The sequence below is a fragment of the Elgaria multicarinata genome, chromosome 16 (assembly GCF_023053635.1).
Source record: "Elgaria multicarinata webbii isolate HBS135686 ecotype San Diego chromosome 16, rElgMul1.1.pri, whole genome shotgun sequence".
Classification (NCBI taxonomy): domain Eukaryota; kingdom Metazoa; phylum Chordata; class Lepidosauria; order Squamata; family Anguidae; genus Elgaria; species Elgaria multicarinata.
In genome coordinates, this window is record NC_086186.1 from 8858796 (window position 1) to 8876212 (window position 17417).

At 49.0% G+C, this 17417-nt stretch overlaps 2 protein-coding genes across 2 annotated transcripts in view; one reads left to right on the forward strand and one right to left on the reverse strand.

Moving 5' to 3' along the window:
- The window catches only part of PRTG (protogenin), a 77754-nt gene extending 61736 nt beyond the window's left edge, over positions 1-16018 (forward strand). Inside the window, exons 12-20 of the mRNA XM_063142624.1 lie at positions 5899-5994; positions 6592-6778; positions 7738-7865; positions 8337-8507; positions 10461-10646; positions 11486-11606; positions 12079-12244; positions 13252-13356; positions 15443-16018. Of these exons, the coding sequence (XP_062998694.1) occupies positions 5899-5994; positions 6592-6778; positions 7738-7865; positions 8337-8507; positions 10461-10646; positions 11486-11606; positions 12079-12244; positions 13252-13356; positions 15443-15802 (1520 nt within the window). The 3' untranslated portion in view covers positions 15803-16018. The remainder of the gene's footprint in view (positions 1-5898; positions 5995-6591; positions 6779-7737; positions 7866-8336; positions 8508-10460; positions 10647-11485; positions 11607-12078; positions 12245-13251; positions 13357-15442) is intronic.
- PIGB (phosphatidylinositol glycan anchor biosynthesis class B) overlaps positions 1-17417 on the reverse strand; it is a 301093-nt gene that overhangs the window by 214541 nt on the left and 69135 nt on the right. The gene's annotated exons all lie outside the window — the stretch shown is intronic.

Here is a 17417-nt window from a genome sequence, read left to right on the forward strand (position 1 = left end):
TGTGTCAAAACCTCTGCCGCCTTGACTTATAATAAGAAACACCCTCCCAGAATTAAAACCTATCCCAACATCCCTTAAAAACAAAACAAAAACCTCCCGCTGCAAAATCAACCAAAATGTTCTACACATTAGGCTGGACATCAGGAAAAACTTCCTGACTGTTAGAGTAGTATGACAATAGAACTCGTGACCTAGGGAGGTGGTGGGCTCTCCCACACTAGAGGCATTCCAGAGACAGCTGGACAGCCATCTGTCAGGGATGCTTTAGGGTGGATCCTGCATTGAGCAGGGGGTTGGACTTGATGGCCCTATAGGCCCCTTCCAACTCTGCTATTCTATTCTATTTATTTATTTATTTATTACATTTTTATACCACCCAATAGCCGAAGCTCTCTGGGCGGTTCACAAAAATTAAAATTGATTCTATGATTCTAATTATGTATTTAGTACATTTATATCCCTGCAAGGAGCTCTAGTGGTGTACTTTGTCGTCATCCCTATTTTATCCTCACAACAACCCTGTGAGGTAGGTTAGGCTGAGAGCATGCCCGTGACTCATGGTTACCAGGGGAGTTTCATGGCTGACTGGGGATCTGAACCTGGGTCTCCCTGGTCTAGAGTGACACTAGCCACTACACCGGTTTTATTATGCTTCTTACAAACATCAGAAACACGGAGATGGGGTTGAAGGTTCTGCTACCGCCATTGCAATTGCCACTCTGTGCTTTTCATTTCTGTGTGGGTTTTATTTCCATGTGCATCTTGCCTTTCAAGATAACCGCACCAAGGTGCCTTGACCAATCTGAACTCTTTTCAAACGTGCCCCCATCTTTCTCCAAAGAGATCTTGAGCGTTTTCTTTAGAAAGCTGACCTTGCGCCTAAGGGTGGCCCTCCCCTCCACCTTCCCTTTCCAGCTGCTGGATGTGGACAGTGAGAGAGGCCATGTTTTTACTGCCAGCACACTGGGGGTGGGGTGGGGGCAGTGAGGTGGTGTTTGTCCAGAGGCCCCTTCAAGGGGGCAGAACAAAGCCACAGAAAAGGTTGGCGTCTTTTTAGATTTTGACAGATAAGTGGGAGGCCCATGAAGCCGGACTCTTCCATCTGGTTTCTAAACTTTGTGTAGTGCAGGATTCCCCCCTTCCGCTGGATGCACGAAAGAAAACCCTCTGATGGGAGCCCCCTCCCTAGCAGGTCGGCCCCCAGGCTGGGGTAACGGGAGGCATTTCTGATTTTTTTGCAGCATGCTGGTCAGTGGGAGTCATGTTGGAGTCCTCTCATAATTTTTGTTAGTGATAGAAACGAGATTTCTCCTTGGAAAATCAGAGCTGCCTGTGCGTTCATCGCAACGTTCAGAAACCGGCATTTGACCTTCCAACTAGCAAATGTTTCCAGAGCCTTTGCAGAAGTGATGCTTCGATGTGCCCTTGTTATTGTTGTGTCAGTGGAATCTAGTGCTGAGAGGAAGTAACTTTCAACCCCCCCCCTCTCCCTCTCATCCCCACCCCCAATAAATGGCCCATGATACTGCTTCTCTCCTCCTCTTTGCGCCAAACTGTTCCGCCTGGCTTTTTCTTTATGCCTTGAACTCGGAACGTATTTGCTTATTCTTGTAATCGGTTTCTGGTGTATTTACATTTCTGCGCTTCAGACGTGCATTTCTGAGGGTCGGGTTTCTCTCTGCTGGCCTGTTCCCACCCTTCCCCCTTGCCAGCCCCCCGGACCCCGCTCTGTTGCTTGGAGCAGGCTTTGGTGAGTCCCAGATCCTGTGTCAAAGGCCACGACCCCGATGTCAGAGCAGCCCTGGCTGCTGGCCTCTTCTTGAATGATTATCTGGAGTTTATTGTGTTGGAGGGATGGGATGGGGGGCAGCCCAGTCACCCTGGCAGGGCTCTCCAGCCGGACTCCGGCTCAACAAAGGAACGGGGAGTTTCACAGGAACACAAAAGATTAAATTAAAGTTCGACATTTGGCTGGAGAGCTGTGTGTGCCTTAGAAATCCTTCTGGGCACCCCGTAATTCTTTCAACCCTTAAAGGGCAGCCTGCAAGACAACTCTCAGAACTTAAAAAAAAAATCCTAGGAAGTTAGCTTTAGAAGCTGGCTTTGGATGGATATTTATCGAGTCGCTTTGGCTCAGAATTGGAGTGAATTGCTGACGCAGCGTCCTAACTTCATCCAGGCCTCCATCTGTTTGGAAAGAGATTTGCTGTTGGATCTCTGATATTTAGATCAAAAGACAGGATCACGTCCAGTGGTCCAAGCATAAGATGAGTTTGCATTTAAAGGAAGGGGAGGGGGAACCTTAAAGAAAAGTCAGATTGAATCGTTATCAACGTTATCTCCTGCGCCCTTCGCTCCTGCCTTTTGCTTTCCAAACCTTTATCAGCCATGAATGAGGTTTGGCTGCTGGGGGTGGGGTGGATGGCTGGACTCTCTGCTTCGAAAGAAGAGAAAAGCCACTCATGGTCCTGACCTCGGATTCCATCTTAATTTTATCTAGCCCTGACCTGTTGGCTCAGTTCTGCCTTCTTTGGGGGTTCACAAACATGTAGCAGCTGAAAGAAACAATGGCAGGATTTTCATGGATTGCAGCATCGTACTCTGCTGACCTCCACGGGGAAATCTCTATAAACAGATGCCTTTCTATGAAGCTTTGGCCAGAAAGTCCCAAAACCATGCTGGGGACATCCACACAGTGGACCTGTTGGTGAGACTCTCTTGGTCCATTTAGAATTCTGGAAAAATAAGTTCTGGATTCTCCCTCTCCGTCCCCTCAAAAATCAGGCAAGCCAAGTAGCTTGCTGACTGTTTCCATGAAACATGGTTCTAAAGTACGGGTGCAATTTCTGAACACACAAAAACTGACTTCACAAGGAACCCGGAATGGTGAACTTTGAATAATTTCTGAATGGAAGCGTCCACACGTTCTGTGGAGTTTTGAAACCAACTCTTGGGGAGTATTGGAAAAACTGTGGGGACCTGGTTTGTTTGGCAGGGATGCATGGCACTGTTAAAGAGCACATGGATCTCCTTCTGCCCAGTTATATGGGGCTGGGCATATTTAGGGTGGCCACCTTGTTTTCCTGACAGAGACAGGCCAAAGCCCAACACACGGAGCTTCTCCAGCAGAGATGTGCAGTGGTGGGGAAAGCTGCATCTGTTGAACTTCTGCCTGTTACACACCTATTCAAAGTTCTGTTAGGAAAGCAAGGTGACAACTCTGGTGATAGCGGCAGCAAACTGTAGTGTTCACTCTCTCGTCCTCTGACATCACTTCCTGAGAGGCCCAGAGGATGCCATGACAGGGGGCTGGAGTACATCCATCATGCTGCCCTTTGTTGTGGACAGGCGAAAGTTTCAGAACTCTCTGCGCAACTATTGGATACTTCCATTCAGTCATTATTCAAATTTACCATTCCTTGTTCTTCCGATTCCTTCCATGCCAAGACAACCTTTGGAATTCTGAAATTCCAAAAACTTAAAAATGCCAAAAACTTAAAAACCCACTTAAAAAAAAACTAGACCAATACTGCACTGGTTTTCGTCTCTAGCATCCAACTGTGTGCCCTAGCACTGGTCTCCTAGCCCTTCCAGCTCACAGGGGCCTCTTGCCTTTACCTGGAGATGTCCTTGCTTCAGTTTGGTTTGGTTTGGTGAGCATGAAATCCTAAACAGTAAAATACTGATTAAAGCCTCATCTGTGGCAGAATCATCCCAGAGGTTCCCAGTGGAGAGGATGTATTTTGTTTATTGTACTTGTCCGACAGAACATTCACAAAAGGGTAGCATAAATCTCAATTCTACCTCTAACCTCCACTCCAACCCCAGTTGTAGAGATTTAGAGCCCTATGCTGGACTACCCAAATCTTTCAGACAAAACTGTGGCATGTGGTACCTTTCATGCAACTTCGGAATTAGGAAGGGTCCTTGCTGGACATCTTTTGCAGAGATCTTTGTGCTTTTCTCTTCCTTTTGAGGCTACGGTCTAGAGATTGGCTAGAGCTATTCTAGGTAGGTGAACCTAAATTTAAAACAAAAAAAACCTTTTTAAACACAAAACATTTTCGAACAGTTTCTCAAAGTGCACAGCTACATCTTAGAAGAAAAGTGAGTTAGCCCCCTCTGGCGTTTTGCTGTAGAACATCGCCACACCGCCTCCGGATGCTTGTAGATCAAAGGACCCTTTTGGAGTAAGGAGGCAAACAAAGGGAAGCAGACCATAAAAGAGCAGGAGGCTGGCTCCTTGGCTCGCTTTTCACGTTGCTGAGAGAGGAAGAGGAGGAGGAGGAGGAGGAGGAGGGTGCTGCTGCCCTCTTGTGACGACCCCCTCTCCACCACGCACAGTTTAGATGTTGAAGAACTCAAGCTGCAAAGTTGTTTTGTTAAATGTGTAACACCAAAGCTGGATGGACTAGTGTGCTATCTCCAGTATTCGAGGCAGTAAGCCTGTGTGCCCCAGTTGCTGGGGAACATGGGTGGGAGGGTGCTGTTGCACCATGTCCTGCTTGTTCATCCCTGGCCGATGGCTGGTTGGCCGCTGTGTGAACAGAGTGCTGGACTAGATGGACCCTTGGTTTGATCCAGCATCAGGGCTCTTCTTATGTTCTTATGACTGCAAGAAGAATCAAACTCAGTTCTCCTTTGCCTTTTGATTTTTTTTTAAATCCCAGCCTTTTCCCCTCAAGGAACTTGGGGTGACATACATGGTTTCTGCCCACATCCCCTGGCTAGGTAGGTCAGGTTGAGAGGTGTCCAAGATACCCCAAGGTCATGCAGTCATGAGTTTTGTGGCTGAGCAGGGATTTGAACCCAGATCCACTGCCTTGCTCTGGCCCTCACCTGGCAGATCAGGTGTGCTGCTCCATTCATGCTGTTCACACAGCAAGCTTCAAGAGAAAGGGCCGTGGCTCCGTGGGAGAGCTCAGGCTTGGCCTGCAGAAAATCCCTCGCTGCTCCAATCCTGGCGCCTCCAGTTTGTGCTGCGAAAAACCCTGGAGCACCACTGCTACATGGACCAAGGGACCAACCCAGCAGTTAGGAGCTTTCTGTGTTTCTCAGTTTGCTGGTAGTCCTCTCAGCGCTGGTGGTATCGCCTTCCGTGGCTATTTCTAAGCCATCGAAAAAGTGTACCGGCCACTTGGTAGATATAAAAGCCGATGTTCTGCAAAGAGGACAAGAAGGTGTTGCTTCCTATCAAGTTCCTTTGTACAGCCAGGCCAGCAGCACTGCTGAGCATGACAGGAGCACATGGGCGATTCCATCCCTGACCACGGATGTGCTCCCCTCCCAGGCCTTCAGTGGTGTGTGTGTGTGTGTGTGTGTGTGTGTGTGTGTGTGAGAGAGAGAGAGAGAGAGAGAGAGAGAGAGAGAGAGAGAGAGAGAGAGAGAGAGAGGGAGGGAGGGAGAGAGGTGGGGGGTCACAAAGGGACCAGTGGCCATGCTGTGAGGACTGCAACCTCAGGGAAGTTGCTCCTCAGCCACGTGAGCTCCGTGGCACTCCGTGGCAGGAGCTGTTTGAGGATCCTGCTCTTAGTGGTCAGTCCAGTTAAGGAAGTTTTTAAATGGGGGAGGGGACTGCTCTTTTACAAACACATCTAAATAATAAAATTAAAAAAAACTTTGGTATATGCATGTCAAGGTGGGTTTTCATGTTTTGTGATTCAAATCCGAAAGATTTCCTAGCATGCAAGGACTGTGAAAGCCATTTTGACCCCAGGCTTGTGTGAAATATTTTTTGATCCCATTCTGTGGTCTTGTAAGAATACCAGTTTAGACAAATGAAGTTCCCAATTTATTTCAGTGGAGGGGGAAACACTCTTATGAACTGAACAAATGAATCTGTGTTTCTCTTCTCCCACTGGCTCTCAATGAATCAATGAAATGTTCTTCTCTGTGCAGACCCCAGAAGGAAGTATCACGTCCGGCTTCTGGCCTATAACAGCATAGAAGAAGGTTACCAGGCCGATCAAACTGTCAGCACACCTGGATGCGTCTGTGAGTGATGGGATTGTTTTACCAAAATCCTTTGCCCTGATTCTTCCTTGCAGGTGTAGTGGTGGCAGGGACTAGTTTGCGAAAATTGAGCCCTCTATAATACTTTGTTTTCGAAGAAGCGTTATATGGATATTGTGAAGTCTGTGCCTATGGAAAGAATTATTTTATGTGCATGAAAATGAATGGATGGCAATAGGTGGTATATCTTCAAACTGGCTGATTTATTTCTTATTTATCTGAAGCATTTCCCCCCCACTGTTCAGCTGAAAAAGTCTCCCAGAGTAACATTACAAAGTTTAATAATAGGTCCCTCCTTGCTTGCAAGCTTACAATCTAAAGGCATGGCACAAAAGGAAAGGTAGTTAGGAGGGGTTGGGGGAAGCATACTCAGACACTTGTCCTTAGTCTGCTTACTTGCTGTTGTAACTTTTTGGGTCGAATAGACTTGTTTGGTTTATTAGTATCCTGCCACCACTCATCCTGGGAAAAGACAGGCTATGAATCTAGTTTGAGCGGCTCCAAACCCGTTCCATAATTCGTACCCATTTGTAGCTGGTGTCATGCTGTAAACGTTGCTGCTGTTTCTCTCTTGAACAGCTGTCCGTGACCGACTGGTGCCTCCTCCGCCCCCTCCTCACCACCTTTATGCCAAGGCGAATTCCTCGACTTCCATCCACCTGCACTGGGGCCGTCCTGCGTTCACATCGGCACAGGTCATCAACTACACTCTCCGCTGTAATCCGGTGGGGCTGCAGAATGCTTCGCTGGTCCTCTACCTTCAAACGTACGTACGATTTATTCCACCAGTTATGCTTTCCCCCACTCCCTTTCTGGACAGCCATTGTCCTGCTCGTAATAATTGTCCTGCTTCTTTGAATTCAGTGGATCCCTCCTGCTCAAAGTGTTGAACTTTACTCCTCAGTGAAGGCCATCCGGAGAACGTTAGAGCACCTCCCAATTTCACTCCCGGTGGGGATTGCGTAATAATAATAATAATAATAATAATAATAATAATAATAATAATATTTCTTACCTGCCTCTCCATTTGGATCGAGGCGGGGAGCAACAATAAGTGTAAAATACACAAAATACTGATTAAAAACATACTATACACTATTAAAACATCCCTAAAAGCATATTAAAAGCATCCTAAAATTTCACTGGATAGGCCTACCCAAAGAGATCAGTCTTCATAGCTTTTTTAAATTCTAAAAGACTGTCAAGTTGACGAATCTCCTCCGGCAGGCCATTCCACAGTCTGGGAGCAGCAGAAGAGAAGGTCCTCTGGGTAACAGTCGTTAATCTAGTTTTTGCTAGCTGAAGTCGATTCTTCCCAGAGGGCCTGAGTGTGTGGGGCGGATTGTACAGGAGAAGGCGATCCCACAGGTAGCTTGGACCCAAACCATGTAGGGCTTTAAAGGTGATAACCAACACTTTATACTTCACCCGAAAACTAATTGGCAGCCAATGAAGAGATTTTAAAACTGGTGTAATATGGCCACCCCTAGGTGTACCGGTGACCAGCCTGGCTGCCATATTTTGAACTAGTTGAAGTTTCTGGACTAGGCACAAAGGTAGCCCTAAGTAGAGCGCATTGCAGAAGTCGAGCCTTGAAGTTACCAGCGTGTGCACTACCGTCTTTAGGCCTTCCAACTCTAGAAAGAGCAGAAGCTCACCATCTTTGTGCAAAACAATGAGCCACACCTGGCATTCAGTCTCTCTTGTGTGTGTTCATCTTCCCAGGTCAGAAACTCACATGCTGGTTCAGGGACTTGAACCAAGCACCAAGTATGAGTTTGCAGTCCGGCTGCATGTGGACCAGCTCTCAAGCCCTTGGAGTCCCGTGGTTTACCACACTACACTTCCTGAAGGTGAGGACGGCAGGGTCACGGAGGGTTGATGATACCCTTGGTTGGGTTCCCAGCTGGGTCACAGGATCAGCCTTTGGCTAGCTGAACAGAGAACAATATCCCTCCTTTGCATATGTTTTGGTGATGCTATCCACCTGCCATGTCATGCCCGCAAAATAGCTGCCTGACGGTTAACCGGATTTGTGGCTGTATGCTTGTACGTGGATGGATCCCAAGTACTACAAAGCTTTGCAGCTGTCCTGTGCCCAAGTGCTGAACTGCAAAGGAGAATAACAAGTTTTCAGAGTTAATTCTGATGTTTTCTGAGGATTTCTTGTTTGCATGGAAGGGAAAGACCAGGTGGCATCTTGGAGTCTGGTGATAGCGTGAGCCATTTTGAAGGCACGCCGGTCATTTTGAAGAGCTGAATTCCAGTTCGAGGGCTTGTGGGCACATTTGCATTCCAGCAGTACCACGTTCTTGTCCCCACAGCACCAGCTGGTCCCCCGCTGGGAGTGAAGGTGACTCTGATAGAGGAGGACACGGCCTTGGTGTCCTGGAAGCCGCCTGGTGGCCTTCGTACCCTCGTCTCTCGCTACACCATCCTCTATGCATCCCGGAAAGCTTGGATTGCTGGCGAATGGCAAGTCCTGCACAGGGAAGGTGAGTGGGAGCTGCAAGAAGGTGTAGCGGGCCAGAATGGGGGTGGCCTGTGAAAAGCGTCTTCCTGGATTTCAAGTTCCCTTTTCCTCAGCGCAAGTCTAAATTTACTATTTGCCCTAAACTGTGGCAGTCCTGCAGGCTGGGATGGTTGGTCAGTGGCTTGAGAATCTCTGCTTGTAGCTGACCGTAAAAGTGGCTTCCTCCACTCAACTGAGAGAGGGAGATGGAATTACACCACTGTACGTAATACACAAGCCCCAGCAAGGAGCATTTTCCTAAAAGTAGCTTCTGAGTTGATGTTGGACCAGTAGAGTCGACGTGGCAACAACAACATGCTGCTTACCTTGATCTCTCCCGTGCCTGTTTCGCTTGCAAGAGAGAAAGAGGGAAGGTGTGGGTGGAAGTGCTGGGATGCTTCTTGGGAGCTGCAAAGATGAAGACAAGCATTCTTCACACATTATGGAATTTGCTACCACAAGATGTAGTGATGGCCACCAATTTGGATGGCTTCAAAAGGGGGCTGGATAAATTCCTGGAGGAGAAGGCTATCAATGGCTACTAGCCCTGATGGTTATGTGCTACCTCCAGTATCTGAGGCAGTGAGCTTGTGTGCACCAGTTGCTGGGGAACATGGGCGGGAAGGTGCTGTTGCACTCATGTTCTGCTTCTAAGGGCCTTCCTAGACGAGGGCTTAGCCTGGTGCGAGGCCTGGGCTCCCTGCTGTGCGTGCAGATGACGCACAGGGGATCCCGGGGTCAGGCCGGGCTAAACCCTCCCTTGGCCTGGGATAACCGGATCCACTTTTGGGCCAGTTTTCCCCCAGCCCCAGGCTGAGAACAGGGCTGCGGAAAGTCTAGCAGGTTCCGCGGCTTTTCCTGGCTGCTTGCTTACTCACGAGTAGCCGGGAGAAGCTGAGTGCTGTGTCCATCAGGCTGGGGGTGAGGGAATCGGGGGCGGGGAGTGATGGGGGCCAGGGGGGAAAGAGTGGACCCGGCAGGAGAGATGGAGGGGGGGAAGAGTGGAGCCAGAGTGGGGAGATCGCAGCCAGGAGGGGCGGAGGGGGCATCGGACCTGGTGAGCGGGCGAGCAAGCAGGCGCGCAAGCGAGCGAGGGGGGCGAGCAGGGGGGCATCAGACATTGTGGGGGGAAATCGGGGGTAGGGGGGAGTGGGGAACCCTTTATTTTTTTTAAAAAAACCCCACTTACCTTTTCGTTGGTGCGTTCCTGCACACATGGCCCCTTTAAAAATTTTTTAAAATGGGCGACGCGATGGGGCTTTCCTTTCCCCGTTGCATCTGACGTCTGGATCGGCGCGACTGCCTGTGATAATTGTAGCACGGGCTCACTGTGCCTGAAGGCTGGATTCAAAGGTAGGTCCAGCAAGGCTCTGAGTCTCTAATCAACAGCTGGTTGGCCACTGTGTGAACAGAGTGCTGGACTAGATGGTCTCTATGTCTGATCTAGCAGGGTTCTTCTTCTTCTTATGTTCTTAATTAGCGTGCTGAAGTGTCTAAGAACAGGGAGTCCAATTTGAGGACTATTAAGGTGTTGCTAATGGGCTAGGAACAGCTCTTAAGGGTTTTTTAAGAGGGCAAAAGACATCTGCAGGACCTCTAAATGCATAACAAAAACATTGGAATCCAATAAATGAGGCTTTGCTCACACAAGATCTTTTCCCTTTCTAGGATAGCAGCTGCTTTGTTGTGCTTCCTTTTAATGCACTGCTTTATCGTTTACTGTTCCTTAAACAAAATGTGCAAGGCGTGCTTGAGTCCATGTCAAGGTCAAAATGTGGGGAGCGAATTATACAGCTAAACAAACGAACGAAGTTGCAATCCACTGCGATGTCGTTTGGTCACAGAACCCAGACGAACCCTGTCTGGCTCTCGCAGAATGTGATACTTGTCGGCCGTACCAGAGCGTAAACCTTCTCTCTTTGCTCCTCTCTCATAGGAACGATAACGATGGCTTTGCTGGAGAACCTCCTGGCCGGAAACGTCTACCTCGTTAAAATAGCTGCATCCAATGAAGTTGGGGAGGGGCCTTTCTCCAACGCCGTCGAACTGGCCGTCTTACCAAAGGAAGCATCAGAGTCAAACCAAAGACCCAAACGGCTGGATTCGGCAGATGGCGACACAGGTGTGCCCCAAGCGGGCGGGGTGCTCTCTTGAACAGGTCCTGGGCGGAGGTGTGGTGCGTCTGGGCATGCTTCTTGGAGCATTTCTTTGCGCCGGGAGGTTGGACCTTGCAAAGTCCCTTCCTAAAAACAAGGACGGAGGTGACACAGCAGCATCGGCTCAGCCATTCTCTGTGTGTGGGATATACTGGATCAGCTTCTTAGAACCAAGGCCCTTCGCTGACTGGTTCTGGCAGAAGGGAGGGAGGTGTGTTGCTGACAAGGGAGCTGTTTGGTTGTGAGGATTTGGGCCAAAGCCACCAGCGCACTTGGAGCACAGCCTCCAGCACCTGAGCCAACCAGGCAGGGCTAAATTTCTGTAAGTTTCTCTGTGGGAGAGGAAAAGAGAGCGAGGCTGGTGTGTTAATCCAGGGAGAGCCCGGCTGTCCCCGGGAAAGCGCAAAAGAGATGCCGTCCCTCTTGTGGGGGTATCTGTTGACTCTTTCAGGGACTGGAAGGAAGGGCCTTCCTCTCTGAAACACTTTGCTGCCATTTTCTCTCCTTCTCTGGGTGAGTTTGATTGGCTTTTTTAAGGTCCCCCAGATGAGGCCTTTCCTTCCTCCCCTGTCCGGTGTGTGGGGCGTGTGTGTTCCTGAGTGTACCCTCTTGCCCTTCTGGCTTCATGACCTATCCTATAGGCTCTTCCTCAAATTTGCCCAGGAGCTGTGGGATTATTCCTTAGGCAGCCATGTCAGAAAAGCAGCCCAGCAGAACTGGCCCCGTGAGCTTGCTCAGGAGAGCCTGAAAACATTATTTAAGGTGGCATCAGCGGTAGAGTTGCATGTTGTTTGCTTTCTTGCAGCTTATTCCGGCTACTACCAGTTGGACCGGAAGTCAATGACGGGCATCATCGCCGGCGTCTGCATTGCCCTGACGTGCATCTTGATCTGCGTCCTCATCCTGATCTATCGCAGCAAAGCCAGGTAAGCCTGGGATGGGGCAGCCAGGAGCGGGCAGGTGGGCGCCTCTCGGGTGTTGTTGCTGAAGGGCCCAGAGAGAGGGCATGCAGAAGCCTTTACCTCTCCTTCACTTGGAGCAATCCCAAGTCTTCACAGGCTGAAAGCCATATGTTTGCAAGATCAGGACCAAAGTGAGGTCGCTGTGAGTGGGGAAAGAATGAAGCCCACAGCCCTGATCCATGGCGTTTTACAAGGGGTGTATGTGTGTGTGTGTGGGGGGGGGGGGCGCTTTTAAATAGTCAATCCCAGTGTAGTGCCAGATTCCTCCTGTGCAGATGGCAGTTGTGTAGCTCAGCCCCTGGAGATGCTTCCTGCATGCATTCACAAACCAGGTGACCTGACTCTTAGCATGGAGTGAGCCTTCAGCGAAAGGCCTTTGCTTCCATCTGCTGTGCCTGTTTGAGGCTGACTTCTCCTCTGGCTTCATGTTGCTCAGGAAAACGTCGGCCCCCAAAAGCAGCCAGCAAGGTTCCGAGCCGCTTTCTCACCAGAGCCTGTCTTCCGTGGGTGCCCGGGAACTGGGCAAGAGCCTTGGGGACATTGCGGAGAACGAGGAATCTTTATTGCCCATGATGGTGGGCAGCAACTTCCTAGATGCCAAGGTAATAATAATAATAATAATAATAATAATAATAATAATAATAATATTTCTTACCTGCCTCTCCATTTTGATCAAGGCGTGGAACAACAGTAAACAGTAAAATACATAAAACTGAATTAAAACATAATATACATTCTAAAAACATTTTAAAAACTTCTTAAAATTCCACTGGATAGGCCTGCTGGAAGAGAACAGTCTTTATATCTTTCTTGAATGCTGGTAGACTGTTAAGTTGACGAGTCTCCTCCGGCAGGCCGTTCCACAGTCTGGGAGCAGCAGAAGAGAAGGGCCTGTGGGTAACAGTGATTAATCTAGTTCTTGCTAGCTAAAGTAGATTCTTCCCAGAGGACCTGAGTGTGCGGGGCGGATTTTACGGGAGAAGGTGATCCCGCAGGTAGCCTGGACCCAAACCATGTAGGGCCTTAAAGGTGATAACCAACACTTTATACTTTGCTCGGAAACTAATTGGCAGCCAGTTTTTAAAACTGGTGTAATGTGGTCACCCCTAGGTGTACTGGTGACCAGCCTGGCTGCCATATTTTGAGCTAGTTGAAGTTTCCGGACTAGGCACAAAGGTAGCCCTATGTGGAGCACATTGCAGAAGTCGAGCCTTGAAGTTACCAGCAAGTGCACAGTAGGGAGTTTTGTGCGGTACAGAGACCCCCCTCTCTCTACCCTCTCCTACTGGCGCCATGCTTTTGCATTGATTCAGAAAATGTTCACCCTGCCTTTCCAGTGCGTTTGCGTCTCTCGGGGCGTCTTGCAACAATTAAAACCAAATTAAACCCATAAAAGAAACGGAACTGCAGCGCAAAAGTGGGAACGGGCTTGTGATGGAAGTTGTGACATCCTTTGACCCAGTGCGAAGGATTGCACACTTCAAACAAAACACCGAAGTTGCTGGAGATGGTTATTGCCATGTCCTTCTGGGGTGTCATAGGCCTTGTTTTAATTTTGCCCCGATCCTGTTCCATTGAGTAATGTAAGATTCCTTTCTGCCTGTCTCAGGGTGGAACCGACCTGGTTATAAACAGCTTTGGTCCAATCGCAAAGAACAGCTCGAGGAAGAAATGGCTCTTTTTTCAAGACTCAAAGAAGGTGAAAGCTGAAGAGGTAAGAGCAGGCTGTGGCAGACCTTGGAGGCTGGCTCGGGGAGGTGCAGCTTCCAGCCTTCTGTCTCCTCGCTGCCGTCTCGGATGTGAAAGTGGCTCTGAATTTCTGTCCTGGCCAGTTGCAGTAGGGAGTTTTGTGCAGTGAACGAACCACAAGGATAGCCTCGTGCTGTGCAAAGCCCAGCAGATAAAAGCCTCCCTAGGTCAGAGAAAGTGGTGCCGCTTCCTCCACCTCCCCACAACCTGCCCCATTCTGAGGGCTTGGAGCAGGAAGCCGTTTTTTCAAGCGAGGAGGCCTCGTGGCCAAGAGATGGAGCTTCGAAACAAGCACTCCCCAGTTTGAATCTCACTTCTGCTGGCGGGTACATCTCACAGAGCCCACATAACACCGATCTTAAAGGAACTGCACTGGCTGCCTATACGCTTCCTGTCGGAATTCGAGGTGTTGGTAATGACATTTAAAGCCCTAAACAGCTTGGACCTCGATACTTGAGAGAGCGCCTCTCCTTATATATGCCTGCCTGACCTGAGATCAGTTGGTGGAGCCCTTCTCCGCATCCCACCAATGCAACATATATGCTATGATGGGACATGGGAGAGGTCCTTCTCTGTTGTGGCACCCCCACTGTGGAATGCCCTCCCCTTGGAGGCCCGACTGGCACCAACAGTGATTTCATTTTCAACTTTGTTGAAAAACATGGCTTTTTAACAAAGCCTTTGACGGTTAAACTCACTGGCACATTGTTTTAACTGTTTTAACTGCTTTAACTGCTTTTAAATTATATTTTGTTTTAACTTGGATCACAGTTTAATTTGTTTTTAACTGTGTATATTTATTGTTTTATACTGTATGTTTTTATCCGTACGCCGCTCTCAGATCTTAATGATATAGGGCAGGATATAAATGTTTTAAATAAATAGTAAATAATAACAATAAAATACTACCTCTGAAGCCAAAAAAAACCCATCCCTATTTGCATTTTAATGTTTTAGTTTCCCAGAGGTTGCTTGAGTCGTGAAATAGGTCTCCGGGATCTCCTGTCGCTCCTGAGCAAAAGATCTCTGTGTTTTCCACAGCAAAGCTGTGCACACCATAAGGCTGTGCAGCAGAGAGAGGCGAAAGACAGAGGGGGCAGCAGCTGCTTTCTCGGCTGTGTGTTAGAGCGCATTTTCTTCTCGCTTGCCAACTGGGGGAGGTGTGGGTGGGTGCGACGTGATGGTGGTTTGCATGGAAAGGGTTCTCAGCTCAGCTCTCGGCCTCTCTAAGGAGAAGGGTCCAGGAAGAGCTGTTGCTGCTCAGGGGAGACCATCCAAGACTGGGGCCACAGCTAGACCTGAAGTTTATCCTGGGATCATCCAGGGTTCGCCCCTGCCTGAGCACTGGATCCCCTGTGTGTCACCTAGATGAATAGGTTTGACCCCTGGACGATCCAGAGATAAACCTTAGGTCTAGCTATGGCCTGGATGAACCAGGCCTGACTTGGTTTAAGACAGCAATGGGCAACTTCGGGCCCTCCAGATGTTTGGGCCTAAACGCTCATCATCTCTCACCCCAGGCAATACTGACTAGAGCTTTTGGGAATTGTAGGACAAAACATCTGGAGGGCTGCGGGTTGCCACCCCTGGCAAAGGCAACTCTCTGTCTTCAGCTTTTGATGATGATGATGATGATGATGATGATAATAATAATAATAATAATTTTATTTCTTACCCGCCTCTCCGCTTTGATCGAGGCGAGGAACAACAATAAACGATAAAATACATAATACTCAATTAAAATAATATACATTGTTAAAAACATCCTAAAAAACATCCTAAAAACATTTTAAAAACATCCTAAAATTCCACTGGATAGGCCTGCTGGAAGAGATCCGTCTTTATAGCTTTCTTGAATGCTAGTAGACTGTTAAGTTGACGAGTCTCCTCCGGCAGGCCATTCCACAGTCTGGGAGGCGAGTGTTGGGGTGTTGCCTCTTATTCCGTGCCTCGCTGTTTCCCCTCCACCCTGTGCCTTTATTTCTTGGCCTCTTTACTTCTTGGAATATTCCAGAGCTGAGTCGTTTTTGTCCTCCTTGTGTTTCCTCCAGGCCGAGAGACGATTTGCCCAAGCAGTGTGCTTGTACCAGTCGGGCACCGCTGATCTCGGCGGGAGATCCTCGGAGCCGCAGCCAAACTACCAAACCACGTACGGCATCGTGGCCGACACAGAGCATTCCGCCAACAGCGAAGGAAGCCACGAAACCGGCGACTCCGGAAGGTTCTCTCACGAGTCCAGCGAAGAACTGCCTCTCTCCACAGACACGGCTGCGCCCCCATCGGCCTCCGATCCCTTCGTAGGCAATGACTTGCGTGTGGCCAGCGGGTTTGCCATCCCAAGTGCTTGCAAAGAGCCTCCCGACCAAAGCGCTCCACCGCCTCCTCAGCTGCTGCCCACGGGACAGCACTGAGTTACCGGCCAGATGACGCGTGTGTGTGTGTGTTTGTGTCTGTTCCAAGGACAATGAACAGCGAGCCAAAGCTTTAAGGGGAACCTGAGAGGGCCAGCAGGTGACTCCACGTTTCTGTCGACTTCTGTCTCTTGTCTTTTTTTTTTTAATGTGTTAAACTCACTCATTTGAATGTTCAGTGCTCAACAATGTGAAAGGGGAGTACAGATTTCTGAGTAGAGCAAAGAAAAAAGTTTTTTATATAGCTATATATCTTTCACTGGAGCAAAGGAGATTCCTTTGCTTAGATATCTACCTCAGTTTGCCGGGTGGCGAACTCAAGCGCAACTACATTACCTCGTTTTTATGTTAAGAGTTGGTCTTGGCTATGTAACTGACGATAACTTCCTAGTAATCCCCTGTATTTTCTCCTCTGCGTACGTGATGTAGAGTGTGAGAGACTTGAGTATGTGTGTGTGATCCCAAGGAGTTGTGTCGGAGAGTGAAGAGGCTGCTCAGCTGAGGCTCTGGCTTTGAGGAGGAGGGAACCAAGCAGTGGCAGCCTCCGGTTGGAGCAGGAGCGAAGGAGAGAGAGAGAGCCGGGTGGAGGAGGAGGAGTTTGGACTGGAACCAGAAACAGTATGCGATCCCAGGGGAACGAGGCCTGGATGTGGCCTGGAAGTGTATCCCAAAGGCCACACCGCCTCTTAAAAAGTTGTTTTCACCTAAAAATATTTTAATTTTGAGGCGGAAAGCCCTGCCAGTGCTTGCGGGGGAGTCTATCCGTGAGCCCCCAGACCTGTTCCTGCAGGAGCCTCTTGAGGGTCCCACCTCCCCCTGGCCCCAACCTGCCTCAGTCAGTGCCTTCTTGGTGTGATGCAGTCAACCCAGCATCCATTGTAAGGAGATGTTGTGCCGTATCCCTGGGCTCAGCAGCCATTATCTCCTGGACCTTGACTTCATTTGGCCAAACAAGACAGGTGATGCTGAACGTAGAATGTTTCCTCGTGCTTCACAGCAACGGTGCCTTCTAGTATGTATAGAGAGAGATGTATTATGAAATCACTGTTTTGCCTTATGCCTTTTTTTATAGTATTCATGAAGTTGCTTCAGAGTACAGAAAGATGCCTTAAATGTGCTCTGCAGGTTGGGGAGATCAGGGGGACTCGAAGGCTCAGGAATTCCCAAGGGTCTGGGTTGATGCCAGTTTCTGACCAGTTCCAGGCATTGAGATGCTCTCTCGGCTCTTAACAGCTCAGGGCGTGGGATCGTGACGCTCGCCTCCCCTCCGGAGGCTGTTCATGCAAAGCATTTGGCCGTTCCTTGCCACAGCTGGTGCTTGGAAGCGGTCTTGGTGAGAATGAAGGCGCCGGGGACTGAGCTGGGCAGCCTCTAGGAAGAGGGGAGGGCACCTGTGGCCGTCACCACCCGTCTGCACAACTCCTGTTTTATACTACCTCTTTTTAAAGTTATTCTAGTATTATTGTTTTCCTGTACTCAGGGCGCAGTTTGTTAACTTTTTAAGCTGTCTTGCACCAATGTGAGGCAAACTGACAGGGTATCGTGTTTTGTTTTGTTTTTAAGTTGGAGAGATTGTGCGTGCGTGTGTGTGTGTGTGTGTGTGTGTGAAAGGGAG